Source organism: Carassius gibelio, chromosome B14, assembly GCF_023724105.1.
Source record: "Carassius gibelio isolate Cgi1373 ecotype wild population from Czech Republic chromosome B14, carGib1.2-hapl.c, whole genome shotgun sequence".
Taxonomy (NCBI): Eukaryota; Metazoa; Chordata; class Actinopteri; order Cypriniformes; family Cyprinidae; genus Carassius; species Carassius gibelio.
This window is the reverse complement of record NC_068409.1, coordinates 94,033-115,825: the sequence shown is the minus strand read 5'-3', so window position 1 is coordinate 115,825 and position 21,793 is coordinate 94,033. Positions and strand designations below refer to the sequence as shown.

General features: G+C 35.7%; 1 protein-coding gene across 1 annotated transcript in view; it reads right to left on the bottom strand.

Annotated features, from left to right (window-relative positions):
• Window positions 1-21,787, bottom strand: part of LOC127971252 (electrogenic sodium bicarbonate cotransporter 1-like) — a 66,601-nt gene extending 44,814 nt beyond the window's left edge. Inside the window, exons 1-13 of the mRNA XM_052574149.1 lie at window positions 21,745-21,787; window positions 18,319-18,498; window positions 16,028-16,123; window positions 14,149-14,225; window positions 10,399-10,556; window positions 10,171-10,258; window positions 9,403-9,557; window positions 6,616-6,729; window positions 5,791-5,965; window positions 4,911-5,044; window positions 4,204-4,475; window positions 1,577-1,647; window positions 5-128 (exon numbers count right to left, since the gene is read on the bottom strand). Of these exons, the coding sequence (XP_052430109.1) occupies window positions 5-128; window positions 1,577-1,647; window positions 4,204-4,475; window positions 4,911-5,044; window positions 5,791-5,965; window positions 6,616-6,729; window positions 9,403-9,557; window positions 10,171-10,258; window positions 10,399-10,556; window positions 14,149-14,225; window positions 16,028-16,123; window positions 18,319-18,498; window positions 21,745-21,784 (1,684 nt within the window). The 5' untranslated portion in view covers window positions 21,785-21,787. The remainder of the gene's footprint in view (window positions 1-4; window positions 129-1,576; window positions 1,648-4,203; window positions 4,476-4,910; window positions 5,045-5,790; window positions 5,966-6,615; window positions 6,730-9,402; window positions 9,558-10,170; window positions 10,259-10,398; window positions 10,557-14,148; window positions 14,226-16,027; window positions 16,124-18,318; window positions 18,499-21,744) is intronic.
• Window positions 21,788-21,793: the final 6 nt, after the last annotated feature.

Below are 21,793 nucleotides of genomic sequence, written 5' to 3'. Positions count from 1 at the left end.
GTGCCAAAGAAAAGGATGAAGGAGATGAGGGTGATGTCGGGGACAAAGTTGCAGGCTTTGCCCACTAGCTCCCCTCCGTATTTCAAGCATTCCTTCTTTGACAGTGAGGACCAGCTGGCATTCAAGCGCTGCACAAATGACACAAAGATATATGATCAGAACATCAAATCTACAGGTGTCTGGATCAAACTTTTAAAACTAACTTGAAGACTATAACTATGACTATAACTATAAAGATAACGATATTAGCATCCACACCAGCGAACGATATTGTCTGTGTATTCTAAGCGGACGCGCGTCTGCTGCTTTAAACTTCTCGAGCTCATTACAGCCAGATTGATTCTGTTTGGTCGGCAATGTTTTTATCGTTCATCAGAAAAAAAAAATTTTCTGAAAGTGATTCCAACGATATAGTTTCTCTGTGCCTTTATCGTTATAGTTGTGGTGTGGACTCCGCTATTCTTTAATATTGAGAACGATTTTTAGAACTATATCTTTATCGTTATCTTTATCGTTATCATGCTTGGTGTGAACAGGCCTTAATTCTACTGAATCAGTTTGCAAAAGACTACAGAAAACTGTTGTGTTTATTTTTCTTCAAATGCAGTCTAAGCCAATGAGTTTTGAATGTTATATGTTGTATTTGTTTAAGTTAAAAATAAAACGTATTAAAACTAAACAAATCCATGGTACATTGTTAGCAAAGAGGGGTTCTCTCTCTATAGTTGGTGACCTAAAGTGGTTTGGGGGCCCTGCAGTAACTCATAGCCCCGGGGCCCAGTGAGCTCTTAATGCGGCCCTGGTGACAATCGTGTTATGAACAAAGCAGACCATTGAACAATCTCCAGTTTCTGTTTGAAGGCAGATGCTTTGTTCTCTTCGCTCTCTTTGAGGCTTTACAATCACTCCGTTACTGTTCAAGCTTGCACACAAGGTGCGAAACATGAGTTATGGCTCATTCAGTCACAAAGATATTGGCAAGGATTTGGGCATTATGTTTCATTGATCTCAAACTGAGGACTACATCTGAATGAAACCGCTGAGAGATCTCTATTATTCGCAGCTGGGAGCTCAGTTTGGCTTTAGAAGAGGACAAAATGTCAGGTAGGATATATGAAAACAGCCAACAATTTTAGGATTAAAGGCGCCATGTATTTTCTGAACATAACCAAGAAAAGGAAGTTTTCTCCAATGTGTTGTGTAAGTTCAGTTTGGTGACCTCAAATCTAACAAGTCTTAAAGGCTGAAATACACAGGTTTTGTCCAGATTTTTTTTCGTTTTTAGTCTGGTGCAGTTGATAAAAGTTGAATTAAGTCAGTGGCAGTCTACAGATTATTAGCAGCTGACAGATTACACAGAAAATCATGCAGTGTATAATGCGCATAGATTTAGATTTATTAGCTTTTTCAGACTATGATTCAGTCAAAGGATATGAATTAGGTTTTATTTTTTAGCTGATTTTATGAAATATATATTTTTTTTTATTTGTCCTGTTTCTCCTAGAAATGAGGAGCATGTTTCTCAAGGTGTATTACATCCTACACACATATATAAATGATGTTTTGAAACACTTACTGTATCGCTGTAATTTACGGTCCAGATAAATGTTGGACCAAGTGGATCAGTGTACACATCTGAAGAATTGGCTGAAAAACACAAAGGTCAAAGGTCTGAAGTGGCCTTTAGAAAAACATACAGTGGGGCCAAAACATGGGGCTCAAATCTTTAGAAACACTTTAGAATAGGTAACACCAATCAGTTGCTTATTAGCATGCATATTACTAGATTATTAGCCATGTATTATTGCTAATTAAGAACATATTAATGCCTTATTCTACTGGCCCTTATTCTACATCCCTAATCTTACCCAATACCTAAACCTAACAACTACCTTACTCACTATTAATAAGCAGTCAATAAAGAATTTATTTAGAGAAAAGTCATAGTTAATAGTTAACAAGTTTTAAGTTTTGCTAAGATGAACAAAGGTCTTACAGGATTGAAACCAAATAAGGAGGAAGGAGGAATTAATCAGAATTGTTATTTTTGCGTGAACGATCCCTTTAACACACTTGACTCAGATGATGTCACTATTTCTTTAACGCCTAAATCCTTTAAACTCTCAAAAAACATGACAGATTTCACAAGCAGATGCTAACACAAGTGCAAACATTTTATCACGGTTAAGGGCGACTCAAGCACAACATACGTGCCAACCAGTCCGCAATGACCGCTCTAAAATGTTCACCACTTCTCCACAGCATTAATCTTTAAAGAGACTCTTTGCTGGGTTCCCCTAACTGGAACTAATTTCCACACAGCTGTTGTTTGCCTCTGCAGTATCGGATTGGAGAGAAGTCAAGGGAGGGCGAAGAGAGGCAAACAGCGGTTTAGAGGAAAGCAGCATGAGTGGATGAGCTCCCCACCCGCCAGCTCCTCTCTGTACGGTCTTAATTCACCACACGCATGGAGGAGATTAACCCCAAAACACATCACGTCCACATCCACCCCCTAGATTGCTCCTTCATTCCTACTGAGGACACCACACACACAACGCCACTAGCACAATAAACAGATGAAGTGAATGTCAGAATTGTCAGCCACAAAACATTACACTGACACGAAGAAGAGATTTAATTATTACTTCCAAACTTCAAAAACAAAGTTTTGTATTTGTTCATTGGTCTTAATATCAAACAGGCCCAGTGGTTTAGCAGTGTGATAATTGACTAACACTTTTCACACCAATATAAAACCTGCATGAAAAAACAAAGTAGGTTACTGCATAATGTATCAACTCCTGTTCTTGCGTTTTTTTGTTTGGGATGGAAACTCAAGTCACACTTCAGTCGCTAATTAACTTGAGTGAAATCAGTCACAATAGATTTTGAGCAAGCTAAATTTCTCCGGACCATACAACTCTCATGAAAGTACGAATGAAAGTCAGTGGAACGTTCACTTTAGTGTGACCACTCTTTTAAGGTGGGGTCATATTAGAGAAATCTTCAGTGTCGTGAAAATTGCTTTCTGTTCGTTAGCATGGAGAACTGACGTGACCATCCTTAACCCGTTGCAAAATCTGCATGGTAAAAACTTCAGTCTTCATGAAATTCCTGACTGCATGGATTCTAATTAAAATTCATGTATTTTGCCAGTAAAAAAAAATGGTCAGACAAAAGTAAGTGCACCCTTATTGATTTGAGACTTGACTTAGACTTTTGTATACAACTGACCTGAGATCTAATCTTGTAAACAAGTCTTGACAATTCCATTAATCTGAATCATGACACTCAGAAACTGCTGGTTTGATTCTTGACTTATACTTTATCTTCGAGACTCCGAGTTAGAAAAAATCTATGGGTGTATAGAAAACTACTGTCAAAAGTGACTTGACATGCAGATTGAGCCTTGACTTTTACTGTATATCAGACACCTGCTATCGTGTCTGGATATTGTAGCTGCAAGCCATATGGTGCACTACTGTGTCCTGCTGAAAATGAAGATGCAAATGGAATGAATAGCTATAGTATTACTGTAATTATATGAGGAAAAATTTCAACTGAACTGAATCATCATGCACTTTACTGAGTTTTGGATATAAAGACAAAAGCAATTATCTGGGTCTGAACTATCATTTGAAGACCTGAAATAGTATGACAAATAGGACAATTAAATATTTATTTATAAGCCATGTGCCAGATGGCGACATGGAAACATTTTAACAACAGCTGTACAAGCATCAACTCCATAAAAGACCTAAACATCCATCCTGTCACGCCATTGTGCTTCCACTGTTTGTGTATCACTGTCAATCAAGCAACTTCATTTTATCTTCAATTTATACTCAAATATACTCAAATATCTTTCAAACTACCAGGTAGGCACGAAGTGGAACGAATGTAAGGTAACTGCACTTGTGAAGGTTAAAAAAAGACACCTTTTGCTACATAATATCTGCTTCACTGAGTAAAATGATGTTACGTATGCATCAGTAATCTTTCTTTTTTTCTGTTTGGTCAGCACTCGTCGTTTCTTGCATCTAAGTCAGAGACTTAGAAAAGGTATTAATTCATAATTTAAAACTGAAGTCAAAATTCAGGCAAGTTGGCAAACTTGCAAATGGATAAAGGTCTAAGTTCAATTAGCATCTAAACACAAAAACTAGCAAACTGCAGAGGAAAAGATGATGTAGCAGGTCTTACCAACAGTGGGCGCCATACACATGCAGTCATACTGCGTGACGTAATCGATTTTATAGTCTGAGTTGATGGGGTAATAATCAGCCAACTTCAGCATCTTCTTGAAGGCGTCATAGATGAAGATGAAGCTGATGAGTGAGGAGAAGCCCTCTTCTGTAAATCGGGTGAAATACTGCACCAGGAAGCTGGCGTCAGTGGCCACTAGGGCTAGACAGAAGAAGGCCGACCACAGACCGATCCAAAGACGGAACTCTAGGTAGTCGAAGTCATGCTCCCTGCGGAGAACAGTATGGACAGAAAATGAACTCAATTCCCTTCAACTTTCAGAGCTTGGGGGTGGTAAGTTATTCTTTGTTTTTGAAAGTCTCTTATGCTCACCAAGGCTACATTTATATGATCAAAAAGAAAGTAAAAACAGTAATTTTTTGACAATTATTAACATTTAAATAACTGTTTAAAACTATTTAAATACATTTTAAAATGTCATTTATTCCTATGATGGCAAAGCTGAATTACTGCAGTCATCGCTGTCACATGATCCTTCAGAAATCATTCTGATATGCTGATTTGGTGCTCAGACATTTCTTATTATCAATGTTGAAAACAGTTGTCCTGCTAAATAGAATCTTGGTTTCAGTTAACTACTAAATGGTGAGCATATGCAGTAGCTGGTTTGTAATGTCACATGCCGATCAGAGATGATGAAGCACCTGCTGAAGTTGAAGAGCAGCCTTTCAAACACCAGCACTGGCCCCGTACTGCTCAGGATTATCAGAGGTTGCCCAGCCAGGAGACAGAACACCGCTCCAGTTACCGCTGTGCCCAGAAAGCTCTCCAGCACACCCTTCACACAACACCCAAGGAACAAAAATCAAAGGATTAGGGGAAAAACCAACTGAGGCTCACGCTCTGTGGAGAGAAAGACTGTTTAAAGCCCTGTTCATAGGACTAGTTTTCCTTGTTCACAGACGTACTTTGGGATTTTATCCCATGTGAATCTGTGCTTTCTCTCACATAAAATCAGTAAAAAACTATAAAGCAAATTACCTACTTTACATAATTTATGTAAATAAGTCGAATTCATTCTTTCATATTAATATCAATCACACTGTATCATCTACCGGAGTTCAATAAATTGATTTTTCTTTACCCATAAATTGAATTAGGTATTGCACATGGCCTGTTGCGTAATGCCAATATCCAGACCATAGACTCCAGCTATCATTATTAATTAGCCCTGTCCAAATCAATACCTGAAATCACTAAACTGAACAGCTTTCCTGAACTGAAACATTGACTAGCCAAAGACGTGTGCTGCAGACCTTAGCGTGCATCTTTAAGACAGCTAATTATTTAAACTGTGAGACTTTAACTTACTAACATGACCTTTGAACTTGTGGTAACATTTCATAAGGAGGGCAGAGAAGACGCAGCTCCCAATGTGTGTCAGTTAAAGATTGACCAAGATTTAATTACACTATAATCCCTGCCAAGGTTGGACTGATTCTTATTTAGAAAGGTTCGGGCACAGAGAGCAGGATACATCCATACACTAATGTAGTTTCTCATGGTTTGCAGCTGTATCTTCACCTGCATGTTCTCAGTGGCGTCACCCAGCAATCCTCCGAACGTGATGGCATTGGTTACTGTTCCCAGGTAGATGAAAAGAATGGCAGACAAAGACTGGATGTGAAGCGCATCATAGAAATCACTGAAGAAAAAGGGAGCTTTTCTTTTGATATCAAGAATAAGGCCTCCACAAAACCTGGAAAACAAAACATGACATTTTATAACTGCCACAGTGGTTTTCATTGAATTGTATTACATTTTTGCATCTTATCTTAATCTGCGTTCCTCTATTCACAAAATGCATTTCACTCCGTACAGTGGGGTTCCAAAACACGAATGAAACTGAAATTATGGAATTTAATTCAAACCTAAAAATAAACATAAACCATGCAGCAATTGCAGGATTTCAAGAAACTTTATTATATACTATTCCTAGGCCACTAATCAAAAGCAAAAGAGGGGTATACCAAATACTAAAACAATTTGAAATTCATTTTAATTTTGTTAACTATTATTTACATTTATATTTGAAAATATTAAATATTTTAAACAGTAGTATGTTTATTGCTATTATTAATTAGTAAAATGGATCAAAATCTATTAAGCACAAAACACTAACAGTGCATAGCAGTTCAATTGCCAAAGGTCAAGTAAAAAAATCTAATCTGATGATAAGAGTCTGTACTCTGTAAATGGAGCACATGCTGACTTCAATGTTTGTGTAATATTAAGATAATTCTAGTCATTTTAAAGAGTCAAACAGACCTTTATCTGAACTAAACCATGGTGTTCAGAGGTTTGGCATAATATGTTCCTTCAGAAGAATTTATACAAACATTAACTCACTTCCCCGTCCTCTTCAGTTCATCGCCTACTGCGTGCCCCCCGCCCCCCTGTCCGCCGCTGTGAGGCGTGTCTCCATTCATCTGTGTGCTGTCCCCTCCAGCATACATGTTCTTTCTGGACAACATAACAAGCACATGAGATTGTTGAACAGAACACAAAAACTTTAATGTTATCACTGCCCTAAAAGAAAGACACACTCAGTGGACTCTTCATAAGTCATTTTAATGTCCACGGCCTGAAAAGCCTAAATAAAAAATGTAAGCTCATACACTGGTAGCTAATGTCTAAACAAATGTCTTATGCAATATAAAATAAAATACAAGAGATACACCGTAATTCCATGTTATTCATCAGTTCCCAAAATTACAATCTAAATGCCATGATATATGAATGTGTTACTCACTGAACCATCCATATCACCAGATGGAATGATAATCATTTAAAAAAAAAACAAGGTTCGATAGATAGAACTATAGGATAATACATAATCTGATAAAATTATCAAACAATACATAAAATGATAAAATAACAGATAAAAAGAGAGAGATAACAGAATGACTTGATAGATAAATGGTTAACTGATAAAACGATAAGATAGACAGACACACAGATAAACAGATAGAAAAAAAGATTAAAAAACAGATGATTAGGCGTGGGGTGATATGACCAAAATCTTCAATCACAGTATGAGTCATTTTATTTCACGGTAACAATATATAATTACAATATAGTTATTTTTTTCTTTAAATAAGGTTTTTATTATATAAACATTTTTGGAACCGTAGAAAATTGTGAATGCTTGTCACCACTGTCAATATCACAAAAAGCATGATTAAATAAGAACAAAATACGAATTCCAAGCAATATAACAAAAAAAAAAACTACAGTAGAACAAATAAATGAGAAATGTTCCATACATTGTATAAAAAGTAAATCAAATGTATAAAAACACTGCATATTCTTCACTTTGTAAATTAAACATACATTTATTCTTATTAAATTTACAAAAGTGATTTAGCTGTCACTTTAAGAGCTGCCTGGATCCAATATACTGTTACACGTGTTTTCTTTGAGCTGTTTTCTTTCAATTAAGACTTAAATCACTGTGTTTATGAGGATACTTGCAAACAATGGCATTTTGATACATACAGTTGTGTGCATTTTACTGTTCACCAGCTATGAAGTGGCAAAAATAACCCTGTTCAATACTCCCTGTTCAATGAGCTCTAGTGGTCGACCAATATACATTTTTTTACATCCAATGCCGATGCCGATATCTTGGAAAGCAGGGGGCGTTAGTCGATATAAAGCCGATATGATTTTTTAAACAATTATTATTAATATTTAAGAAATTAGAAATACTTTTACAATGGATTCAAAACCAAATGTGTAAAAGAAACATGCTAATACTATTTTTCAAAAATAAATAAATATTTAATATATAATAAATAAATAAAAAAGTTAACACTGTAATCAGCAGGGCACTTCGTATTCTAAATGACATTAATATGACAGTGGGCAAATGCATAAAGCGCAGCATAATTTGAAATCACGAGTTTATAGTTTAAGCATTCAATTCACACGGACTGACCTTCACACAGAGAACACGTGATCATGCTGGATACACATACACACTTTACAAGATCTTACAGCTGGATTCGACTAAGTTTGCAAGGTTTATGAAATTAAATGTTCATTAGTCATTCAAAGATTTGTTTAAATTATATAAATGCATATTTAGTTACTGCTGACGGCAAACGAGAATGTATTATAAAATTTGCCTTTCTATTACTAATAGGCCTAATATAAAAGCAGTCATTATAATACTTTCTGTATACATTCATTTCTTTGTTTAACCGTTCTATCTGATTATTAGACAGACTTCTATCAGTGTGAGACAGAACTGTTAACGACGACGACGAACAAGACAGAGAGTGTGAGCACTGTGTTGCCGATATTTGAAAAATGCCAATATCGCCAAGGCTGATATTATCGGTCAACCACTATTCATGTGCATTTACAGCACTCAGAAACAATCTCTCAAAAAGGCCATGCATAATGCGAAACGAGTTCTCTTTCACTGATGATTGATTTCAACGGCTTAAAATCACTTGTTTTTAAACAGCAATGCTTAAAAAACTGTGCAAGCGATACGTTTTCATGACAGACAGACAGACAGATACTGGAACCAGTTCAGTCTGATGTTTACATTCAACAAGCCACAAATTAATGTATGAGGTCTAGTGTGTGTAGTGTGTTGTTGTGTACACTGTGTGTTATGCTGGCGTGACTGACTGCTGCGGGCACACAGCTCGGCTATATGGGTAATGCGGGCTGGTACAGATTGAGGTGGCAGGATGTGGAAGCAGCCTGCTGTCACTTCACCTGAAGCCAAAGAGAAGTGACGTAATTCATCTAATTAACCACTGCTCTGCTCCACTACACTTAATGAATGAATGGATAGCCTGGCCAACTGGCCTTTGAAACTACTTCCTGACCATTTGTGGATTACATTATGCAACACACTGTACATGGCTTAAAGGGTTTGGCTACTAATATAAAAAAGACATACACCCAGTTAGTTTCTGCTTGTCATTTGTAACAATGAAAGACTGAAATTACTTTAACCCTTAAAAAACTGCTAAACTACCTCAAGGACAGCATCTGAAATGCTATTGTCTGAGTCATTTCAAAACAGGAACATTGACAGATTTTGATATGGGATATTGGTGGAGCTTCACCAAAAGAAAGTGTGTCAGGCTGATATGGGCTCCCTACATCAATTACCTTTTATCAGAGGATGGCAGGGATTTTGGTGGCTCTATCCTTATGGTGGGGTCCCATTCTCCAGGAGGGAGGACAATGACCTCGTCCAAGAACTCGTCAATGCCAGCAAGGAGATCTTGTCTGTCCTTGGCTTTGTACGCAATTTCATGGAAGACCTTGATAAGAGAACTTTGATTACTGGCCAACTCTCCCCACATGACTAACCCAAGCACAAACTTTTTTTTTTTTTGCTATATAAGATTCTAACAGAACATTTCAGGCACAGCAACTCAGTATCAAAACATATACGTTTTGTTCAAACATTTAATGTTTGGGATTGACAGGTCTGACAATTGAACTGACCTGATCATACAGGAGCGGCTTGAATACTGCTTTTAGGATTTAATAACTGAAGACAAGCCCCTTTGTAAGTATGGTGATATCAGCCATACTGAAGTACTAAAATTGCTCAAATTTAAATAAATTAAAGCTAACTCAAAATATAAAGACTAATAAAATAGCAAAATGCATAACAAAATAACTGAAATGGAAACAAAAAATTTAAGCTAATTCAAAATATTACTACATTAGTACTATAATTCAACATAAATGACATTAAATGAACACTGGTTCTCTTACAGATTGCAGTCGTTTTTTTTTAAGTGTAAAAGTAACAGTATTTAGCACTCTTAAACAAGACTGAAGACCATTGTCTGCTGTTGTGTGAACAAAAAAATTATGAACCACAACAGGACATAACATTTTAGACTAATATTAGTCTGTACGTACCTCATCGGACATCAGAGTAGCAATTGCTCTACCAATTTCATGGTATGACTTGGCTTTGCCTTTGGGTCCAAGAAGAATGAACAGAAATCTAGGAAAGATAATAACCAACATTACGCAAAGTAAAACGCACAGCTTTTCTATTGGTTTAATAAGCCTGTTTAGAACTGAAGACCCTCCACCACTGCTATGTTTTCCTCCTTGGATTCGTTGGATAAAAGCAGGTCATACCTGGTGGGCACAGGTACTTCAGTCAGCGCCCCCAACATGACAGCCTGCTGCAGCCTCACAAAGGCCACAAAAGGACTGTCCAGAAAGTCCACTTCTCCAACGAGAACATTGGAAGCTTCAGCATCTCTGGGCAGCTTCTTCATGAACTTGTTCTTCAGCTGGACACATGCAGGATGGGATTTTAATGAAATTCATTAAGGAGGAAGAAGTGGGTAAACAAAGTGCGCAAATCAAGCTCCAACACATGACCTCATTAAACATACTGCCAGCTTGGCATTCAGTGCCAAGACTTTCATGAAGATGTGACGAATCCAACATCTGCAACTGTCTAATTAATGGAAATCACAAAGATTGGTGGCTGCATGTGGGATTGTTCATTCTAGGGATCAGCAAAGACCCACTGTGACTCCTGCATTCTTTTACTCTTAATTCAGAGGAACCAGTGGTAACCAGTAAATTCATTTTATTTATATGGGTTGTTGTTGTTCCTACCAGTGATAAAATGAAGGCCAACTTCAAAGGCAGTGGCATTTGCCAGCTCAGACTTTGAGGTCATGCCAAATGTGAAATTTACAAGCCAAAGATAATTAGTACACCCTGCTCACATAACCATAAATTGTTAAGCAACTCCAACTTTTGCCTCCAAGGTCATCATTGCGAATCTTAACTGCTTAAAGTGTCACAACTACTCAAGCTTGATGCATATATAAAGTGCTTTAGGTTTATTACTTGCAATAATGTAAACGCATTATTTTTTAACAGTAAGACTAGAGCACATGACAGAAATCTAATTCTAAAGCTCATAAATCAAATTTAACAGCTCTGCTGATAACTTGAAAATGGGGTTACAATGTCAGTCATTAATAAACTAATTCCCCAGTAAAATGTCACATACATAAACAATAACATTTCCTCCTGAAAGTCTTATTGAACAGTCAGAGTAAGCAGTTTCGTTAACCATTGATGGAAGAACACTGGAAACACAAGCACAATGGAAAACATTTACTCTGGAGCACCTGAGCACATGATGGGACAGACCTCTCACTCATCAACAGCTCTAGCATCATAGATCATTTGTTTTGAAGCTCTTGCTTTTATTCCATTATTCTGTTGCAAAACCATCCCATTACTGATTATCACTGAATTACTGTTTTAAGATAAAATAAGCAAATATCCTGACACATTAACAAGTGTATTAATGTAATGTATGGGATGACCTTGCTTCTTGCTTTAGAAAAGATTACTTATATAAACCTGATATGTCTTGTCACTTCAGAATGTTTTTACGACTTCTCAAAAAACCTTGATGACTCTTTTTTATGAAATATGTAGACAATGGTTAAGAAAGATAATATTTAATTTGTTTATGATGTTTTGAAATCAGTTTTTTCCCTTGTTTTCTTATGATCTGGTTGCAAAGAATTAAAAAAATTACCTTATCTCTGACCATTAAATCTACTCTATCCCCAGATGTAAAGAGATAGTTCACCAATAATTTTTTTTTTTTTACATTTTGTTGAAAATAATGAGTTAAAGACATTATCTAATTTCTTGATACTTTTTAGTGATTTTAAAGACTCCTGTTTGACCAATATGTCACTGAATTCAACTCAATTCAATGCTGGGAATTTAGAAAGAAAAAAACAGCTAGAGTTACAAAAAAGATCACAACTAAATGAAACTAAAGCAAGCGAAGAAATGGTGGCTATAGATGGATGTTATCTTGAGGCCAGACTGTAGACAGCATTACTAGAGCAGCTTAAAGGGATGATTAAGGTATTAGAAGGACACACCTTAAACAACCCATAGTGTTTTACTCAGAAGTGTATGTATGTTTACCTCTGAGTTTCATTATCTAGGAGCCAAAAAAGGGTCATCAGACGGTTTTGTCTCATCAGTTAATTAATTTTTTACAATGTACAGTATGTGTTCCAATTTTATTATTATTTACTGTATATTTCACATACTCCAAGCAACTCGCAATGACATCACATATCACATCTCTAGCTGTCCAGCTCTCTAGCAGCTAATATGTGATGTGGAAAGGCTTAGCATCATCTCTGATACTGGATTACTTCCACTGCTAGAACAAGCAAAGATTTATTACAGCAGTCCATCAACAGGGTCTGATAGTCTGCATTTTGTGTAGTCAAGCCATGGGACAGATGACTACCTCTTGCAGCTAATGTGAATCAAGCACGTTCACTTGAAATCTCATTAAATATCTTTAAATAAATTATCTTTGCAATTGAGAGTGTTGCTGTTTTCTTCATACTGTAGTTGTCTGGGTCCCCAATAAAGTCATTTTTGTCAAGGCTTGAATTCATGGTACTGCCTTAAGTGGGCGCTATTTTGGAAGAAATCTACAGAAAGAAGCCTCAAGACTTCATCCGAAGAATCATGAAATTATTCAGCGGTCTAAACCACCATACCAAATCACTTAGTACTTATTCATGTTGCTTAGGTTAGCATTTATTTCCAGATTCTGTAAATGTCTAATCTCTGACTTCATCCAAAAATGAAAAATAAGAAAAGGGTGACAAGCAATGAAGTCATCCCCTCAATCTGTGCTTACAATTACAATCTGTCCATTCTCTGGGCCACCTCACACAAGCAGCCTCTCAATCCCCACTCTGCCAAAAGGGGCAAGGGGCATCTCCTCTGAGGCCTTCCAGCAATCACATCCACACTGGTTTATTCAACACACACACAAAAACACTGTCAAACATTTGCCAGCTATTTCACTTAATGCTGCATTCAGCGTGAAGGGATGCATTTCCACGTAAAAAGGAAAGATTCTACAATTCCTCTGTGGTGAACTTCTGTGAAGTGAGTTAATTTTTATGGTTTGTCACAGTTTGACACCACCCTAATGACCCCCAGGTGCTCTGTCATTGAGAGCATGAGAACTTCCTATTCTATTAGGAATGGAAGTCTGTATTTCACACTAGCCCTATCCTTGAGTTAGACGCACCACTGCTTCTGTTCTGTTCATCTAACCTTCTTTATCATTAGGAAAACACTGGCTTCATCAGTTTTTTCATAGTGACATTTACTGTGATGTGCACAGATTTTTGGCGATCCATAGCTATTACAGTCAATTACACTTTTATATTTTTATATGTATACCTGTTTATATATACCTATATATATATACACATATATATATTATGATTAATAACACATTATATTTCATTCCAGAGTTTGGGGGTTGGAGAGTTTTTTAATGTTTTTGAAAGAGGTCTCAAACTCAACAAAGCTGCATTTAGTTAATTATAGTTAAAATATGAATACTGTGAAATATTGTTAAAATGTAAATAAATATTTTACATTTTAATATATGTTAAAATGCAATTTAATTTATTCCTGTGATAGCAAAGCTTAATTTTCAGCATCATTACTCCAGGCTTTAGTGTTACATGATCCTTCAGAAGTCACTCTAATATGCTGATTTGGTGTTTAATTAACATTTAATACTAGTATCATCATTGAAAATCTAATATTACAGTTTACTGTTTATTATTTCTGTCAAAACCAGACTATTTTTACAATTCTTTGACAAATACAAAAAGAATAGAAAGTACAAAATAACAACATCTATTTAAAATGCAACATTATAAAAGTCTTAACTGGCATTTTTAATCAATTTATTGCAACCTTGCTGCATAAAAGTAAAACAAAACAAAACAAAAAAATCTTCCTGGCCCCAAACACACACAAACACATGAACAATCTTGAAACTGGACTCACCTGATCTTTCTCTGGCTTGTCGGAGATATCGTTCAGGCTGCTTGATGTCAAGTTGCGATGTGTGGTGGTTGGACTACCTAATCAAAATTTATGAAAAGAACAGATCAATGAAAAAGACCCAAATTGAAAAGTGCACTGTTCCATTATTTCAAAGAAAAAGTTTTAAAAAAAACAAACCATGTAAACTACTACGTTTTGACTGTAGTAACCGAATGCGACACGCTGTTTGATTGCTGAATGGAAGATTCTTAAAGAATTCTTTAAATATGAAAATGTACTTTAGAGGCTGCGCGTCAGAATTTGTATTTGTGAGAACAACATCATTATAGGCTACTCTTCCAGGAAATAGTCCTCACAGTCCCTGTTTTAAAAAGGCGTGGACGATCTCTTTGGGTTTGAGACTTTAGTATTTGCAACTTTAGGGATCTTATCAATTCATGAACAGCATGTCACATTCCAAAGAGAAAGGAAAACTTGAAATTGCATCATATGACCCCTTTAATAGTGTTCATCATCTGTTTATGTCATTAAATGAATTTTACCATACATTTCTGCCATACGTGTATGAACATCAATGTGAGAGTCACCACTGATAAGTTACTACTAAATATATTGTAGAAACATAATTTTATATAAAGCTACTTTGCAACGATTTGTATCGTGAAAAGCGCTATGCATATAAACTTGAAGGTAAATAGTCTAAAAAGAAATCCAAATGCAGGAGGAGGAAGGAAACTGAATGTCTGATGAACCAGTAGGGAATAAGTGGGTCTGATAACACTGCACATAACATTCATATTTTTTCACAGGCTCTGAATTGCTCGAGTCCATGCTTTAAAAAGTAACATAACATAAATTAGGAAAGGTGATGTGCCAGGCAAAATAGGAACCTACTGAAAGGTAAACTATTAACCTCGCAGAGTCCAAGTCATTGTCATCATGCTTTGAACAGCATAGCAGAACAGCACAGTGAAGCAAAGTATTCCCGATGCCACAGAGTTATATTGACTAAGATGTCAGTTTGATGCAGCCAAAAGAAGAAAAAAAGCAGCCAAAAGAAGAAAAAGGAGGCTGAATATAGATGAGGGGGGTTTAAAAAAGAAGCTTCATTTATGAAGCACTTAAAAAGAAAGAAAAAAAGAGTAGCAACTCGAAAAAAGAAAAAAAAAAGGATAAGAAAAAAATGCTTCACATCCACCATAAATCCTACATCATCAGATCAGAGCTGCTCATTAATATGGTTATGGTCATGATGGTGTGGTCATCTCCAGTGGAAAGTTCCACAGAAATGAGTCCAATGTAATTATTAGAAGACTTTGGAATGTAAATCTATTAAGGTTGAAGATCACCATAACAGGAAATTCTAGATATGAAAATCTATGACATAACAATGATTACAGGACTGACTAGCTAAACATAGATGATCACAACAACAAGTAAAAAAAGGTCATATCATTCAATCTAAAAAATAGGTTATTTATTGGCATCAATGGTTCCATGAAGAATCTTTAACATCCATGTAACCTTTTCATTGCACAAAAGGTTCTTTATAGTGGAAAAAAGTTTCTTCAGATTATTAAAACATTCTTTACACTATGCAAACCGTTCACTTAAAAGTTCTTAGTGGAACCAGAACTGAATGATTGACACCCTTATTTTAAAGAATGTACATTTTGTATGATTTCATTTGTACCTAAGGTGTTATTTAACTATTCACTGAACTTTTTAAATGGTCTAAGAAGATTTGGTTCCTTGTGATATGACCCTTTTAAGCTACATTGTTTTGCTATGCTTTGCTATCACAGCTACGGTATGTTACACACTACGTGGGGTAAAGGGACACATAGACATGTACTGGCAACTGGTAAGCTGGACTTACTAGGCCATCCCATGCTTGGACTTCCAGGGGCTCGCAACAGCTCCTCTGAGTTGCGAGTCATTAGACAAGGCACTGAAGTCTCAAGTGGATTACGTGCTTTTAGTGACAAGTGCAGCAGAAAGGAGAAAAGATAGTAAGAAAGGTGAAAAGTTAAGATTGTTAAGGTGATAGAGGTCAGTGGTTTTAGGTGGTTTAGCTATTTTTGTAAAAGATTGTTTAAGACACTCAGGGAAAGACGGGAGTGGTTATAGAAGTAGAAAAGCACAGTTAAAGCAAGTTTTATTCTTTTTTTTTTCAGGAAACTAAAGTTGAGGTGAATAACATTCGTCACATTCAAAAAGTCCAATGGTCAAAGAATCACAGGATTCATGGTTTAAAACCTGGGCACATGGAGCCTATAAACATCAATCTAATGAACTTTGTGTAAAGTTTTATCAATGCACTATTTGTTTTAAATGAAGGCATGTAAATATTATTGCCAAAAACCAAATGATCCCTTTGACCATTGCTTTATTTAAAGTGTTGTCTGTGGTGTCCATGCTGTCTTTTAAACACTGCTCTAAGATTGGTTTATTAGTTCGCCAGTTCATAACAGTTCACAATCTCAACAATGTAATGCAGCAGCCTATTCTGTGCATTGAAAAATAAATGCATACACAGACAGAACATACTAAAATTCAACGCTTGAAAAGGAGCAAGTTACTATTTAAAGACCCCATGAACTCTTTTTGTGTATTCTAGCTCTCCCTATATGTTTGTGTACTTCTAAAAGAAACATTTAATGGATACTGATGACTCATCCTGGACTACACTGAGTTTTAACTCTCTGGAATGAGATCGTTCCTCCCTTAATATGACCTGTAACTGCCTAAGCAAGCAGCAAAACATGATCATGGCTGTGATGCAATTAAAGCTGACTGATTAATTAAACCATTTGATTTGTCACACACAAATCTCATGTTGTAAGAGAGAATACACTACTGTTTAAAAGTTTGGGGTCAGTAAGATTCTTTATGTTTTTGAAAGAAGTCTCCACACCAAGGCTGCATTTATAAATACAGTAAGAAAATACAGTAAGAAAACAATGGTATTGTGAAACAGCCTTGTCTTTAGCATCGCATTATCCTTTAGAAATAATTCAAGTATGCTAATTTGGTGCTCAATATTCATATACTGTATGTCATCAATATTGAAAACAGTTGTGATGCTTAATATCAGAAACCATTATATATTTCTTCAGGATTCTATCACAAATAGAAAGTTAAAAAAACAAGTTGTTCCTGTGGCTCAGTGGTAGAGTTAGCAATGCAAAAGGTTGTGGGTTCAATTCCCAGGGAACAGACATACTGGTAAAAAAATAAATAAATAAAAATAAAAATAAAAAAAACCTATGTATAGCCTGAATGCACTGTAAGTTGCTTTGGATTAAAGCGTCAGATAAATGTAAAAGAGAATATAATTTAATAGAAATACATTATAAATGTTTCCTTGTCACTTTTGATCAGTTAAATGTGTCCTTGGTTAATAACCAAGACAAAACAGGAAAAATGTCAAATAAACATTTTAACAGTAGTGATTTCATGGAGTCTTTAAATCATACAGAGACAACTACTTATTAAAAAAGGAAAAATAAAAAAAGGCAACAATGAGTCAGCAAACTGGTAAAGCATTAGTAATACAATTATTGTGATCTGTTTGACTAATGCATTTAAATATCATCGCCTTGGAATTGCGATGGAAGGTTCTATCTGACATTTTTGTCAAAATTGAGTTATTCACATATTCTTATTCTGTGACAATGTATTTACATTATGTCATGTTTTATTTTAAGTTCTATACATTTTGTGATTTTTTATTGAAAAAACAAAAAGGTTCTATCTACAGAAGTCTATGGAACACAAAAACTTTAAAGCTCAATATCTCAAAACTACTCAGAACGCAGATAGAACCTTATAATTCCAAGGGGACGATATGTAAAAATATAAAGGAAGTAAATCTTCTTAAAAATTTGATGAATAAAATAAAAATCTTTGGTATTCTTCAGTTATCTTTAAGAATAACACAAGAAAAGTCAAACCACAAAATCAAAAAAGGTAAAAGAATTTGAACAAATGATATTTTTGAAAAGTGTGGAGAAAAACAATCCACAAAAGATTTCATAAAAGAAGAAGAAACATCTGAATATAAAAATCTATATAATATAGTAATAATAATAATATAAAAATCGTAATAGTTTAAAAGGAAAAAGGAGGGTAAAAAATGAGTCTGCACCAAACTGGCACCTATATTACCATTATCCGGGGTGGAAAACAGCCTACTTGCGCTGGAGACCGTCTTGCCAATGTCAGCTAAGGAGCGAAGATTGGATTTCTTGGTCTGGTGGCGATGCTTCCTCAGCAAGGTGTACATGACCTTATCTTTCAGGTCAGCTTTCAAGAGACCGTTCTCAATCTGACTGTCAGTGATCATTTCTGAAAGAGAGAGACGGAGTGAATGTCAAACAGAGAGGTAGTCAGCGAAAAAGCTAAATTGTCATTAGAAAAGACCTGGCTCATGGTTATTTTGCTTCTATAGATTTTGAGAAGCTCATTACGACCCCTTCACAACTGAGCAAACTTTTAAACAGAACTTCAGATTGGACTCTCCGAAGAATCTTGAAGTGAGTGTCAGTGAAGTGACACATTGCCTTCTATTCTTAGCCTTCAGAGGTGGACGTCTAATGAGGCAGTGGCTTGTGCATAAGATTGTCTGGTGGTTCCTGTAAGAATCTATTTTTATAAAAGAGGGTCAAAGACATGAGGCCTGGGCCCTTGGGCCCTTTTTGTGAATGGTTTGGCCCTTAATAGCCGATCCTTCAATTCATTTATCTCAAAAGGCACTCTATGAGGTTGACTGAGCTTAACTTTGCTTTAAACTGATAATCTGACTTGACACATCATGCTCTGAGTAAGAGATACGGCTAGTGGAATCAAGAATGTGAATTAATAAATCTCGTTTGATTGATGGCAGTGGTTACAATCTAACCAGCCATCTTAAATTCAGAGAGCTGCAGTAAATATCTCTTTTTTTTTAACCAATCCTCCTTCCTAAAAGAAATCTTTACAAATGAATCACCAGAATCACATACTTTGCTATCAGTGCACTACAGTTATTTAATGGCCCCACAGTTTTCATTCTGATCTTCCTCAAGCACTGCCTGAATTCAGTATAAAAGAAATGGCCATCCTGAATGGATGCAATCACCCTTGCATCTGAGCCCTGAGTTACAGCGAGGGTTGAGAGAGGACTGTATTAAACAGAGCTATGAATACATCCTGACATGTGAGCATTTGGAAACCAAATAACAATGGGCTGTGCTGGCCGAGACCATGCATGCATATCACACGTGCTATCTCTTAGACCTTACAGTACATTTGGAAAAGCTTTTTCTCTTAGTCTGATCTGATCTAAAGTGTTATCTGTATGATATGTATTTTGCCCTTTGTCCACTGACAGGGTGCCAGTGCTGGTGGTAGAGCTAATGCCCTACATGAAAGCATTCTGTATGCTTCTATTACAGAAAAGGCAGCTCCATGACAGAAAAAAATGACTCCTAAAACCTGCTGGTGCAAAACCATGACTGGTGCAAAACGAGCATTGAATAAAACTTGCTTCATTCATTTGACAGATATCATGTCGATACAAAAAGTTTGTTAAAATTGCACAGCAACACATTATTGCCATCATGTATCTAATAAAAATGACAATACTCACAAATATCATGTTAGTTTATTGCTATAAATAAAGAAAAAGGGAGAAAAATGTTGGCATTTGCATCAAAGGCAATTTATGATTGCCTAAATACACTGAATTCACATCATTTCAGATCAGAGGTACCCAAACTTTTCAATACGAAGGTCCAAAAAAAAAAAAAAAAAAAAAATATATATATATATATATATATATATATATATATATATATATATATGTGTGTGTGTGTGTGTGTGTGTGTGTGTGTGTGTGTGTGTGTGTGTGTGTGTGTGTGTGTGTGTGTGTGTGTGTGTGTGTATGTACTATACATACAGGGGCGGTTTCTTCATTAGGGCGAATGGACGATGCACCACCAAAGCACAAAAGGAAGGGATTTTTTTTTACATTCAACCACAATGTTAAGCTAGCTATCACTATTCTAGACTGTTTGTTATGTCACTTAATAGTCCAATCAGCGATGAGTCGTGTTGTGTGTAGTACCGCCCGTTTCAGGCCGATTTCTGTCAGACTGAGAATCGCACCTCATGCTCTCATTGACTTCCATAATAAGATCATTTTTTTTTCGAACTGCAGGCACTTCAATTCAATCTCTATGAGCTCAGGGGGGCTCGCACTAATGTGCTTTCATCATCATGTGTAACCTTAACTTGTGCAAGGATTGGTGGAAACAGTGACATCCAAAAATATTTAAAAACTATTTTGAATTTTAACAAGAAAAAATGAAAAAGTGCTTTAATATCTTTGATATCAATTATGAAAACTAAAAAAAAAAAGAGAGAGAGACAGGGACAGCTAATGTTACACCACCTCAAATTCAGTTGTCAGATGAACTTGATCAACATCATGGCGAACGTTACATCAGCGCAGAGTGAGTAATGAAAGTAAGCAGTGCAATGTGATATAAGTGAGTAATGTAATACAAATGAGCTGTGTTATATAAGTTATATTGTAAATGAGTAGTTTAATATAAGTGAGTTGATTAAATAGTGATTTACGTGACTTCAATTACTTTTCATAAACTGATTTTAAAGAAAAACCTTTTTTAGAAAACCACGTCCTGGCTTCAGTCTTCATTTGCTGCCGAATTGTGTTAATACGCATACAGAAACATAAAGAGAGCTAGAGATAGATTAAAAGAGTCAGTTTATTTTTAATTAACACTATAATAGTTCAGTTTCCTTTACAACTAGCCATTCATTTATCAATTGAATGTGTGACCTATCCTCATTAATCATGCAAATCATGCAAACATATATATATATACACATACATACATACACACACATACACATACACACATATTAAGTTAAAAACATTTTTTTATTTAAATAAAACATTTTTTTTTAAACCTCACTGCAAAAAAAAAAAAAATAAAAGCAAAAAAAAAAAAAAAACATTTTCCCCATCTATTGTGATATGCCACATTAAAAAAGAAAAATATGTAAATCTAGGAAAAAGGTTATAAAAAATATTATGTAAAAGTAAAAAAAAAAAGTTTTTAAAACTTGTAAGCTTCCCTGTTGAAAAAAACAGCATATGCTGGTTAGATATTTGTTGAAGCATGGCAGCTGGTTTGAACTGGTTTAAGTTATAATCTGGTTGTGAGCTGGTCCTAATCTGGTCCTAAGAAACTAGCTTCTGTTCAGAACCAGCTCATAACCATCTTATATGTCGCTCAGGACCAGCAGCCATGCTTCAAAACATACCTTACCAGCGTGGTTTTTTTTTTTCAATAGGGTTGATATAGACAGCAACATGTTTATACAGTATTAAAGACAAATGATGTCACCGTTTGTCTCTCAAATCAATATAAACATGGACCACTGAGTTCATAGATCCCTCTGTTGAGCATCAACTCTATTGCAGTGAAAAAAGGTATTTGAGTGATTTATGTTTGTAACCTAAACTGCTTAAAGGTAGTAGAGCATCCTTTAATAAGACAAAATAGCTGCAGAGGAGACACTTACCCACGACCCCTGGCAGTGTGTTGGCCTCTAGGTCCAGCATGATGGTGCC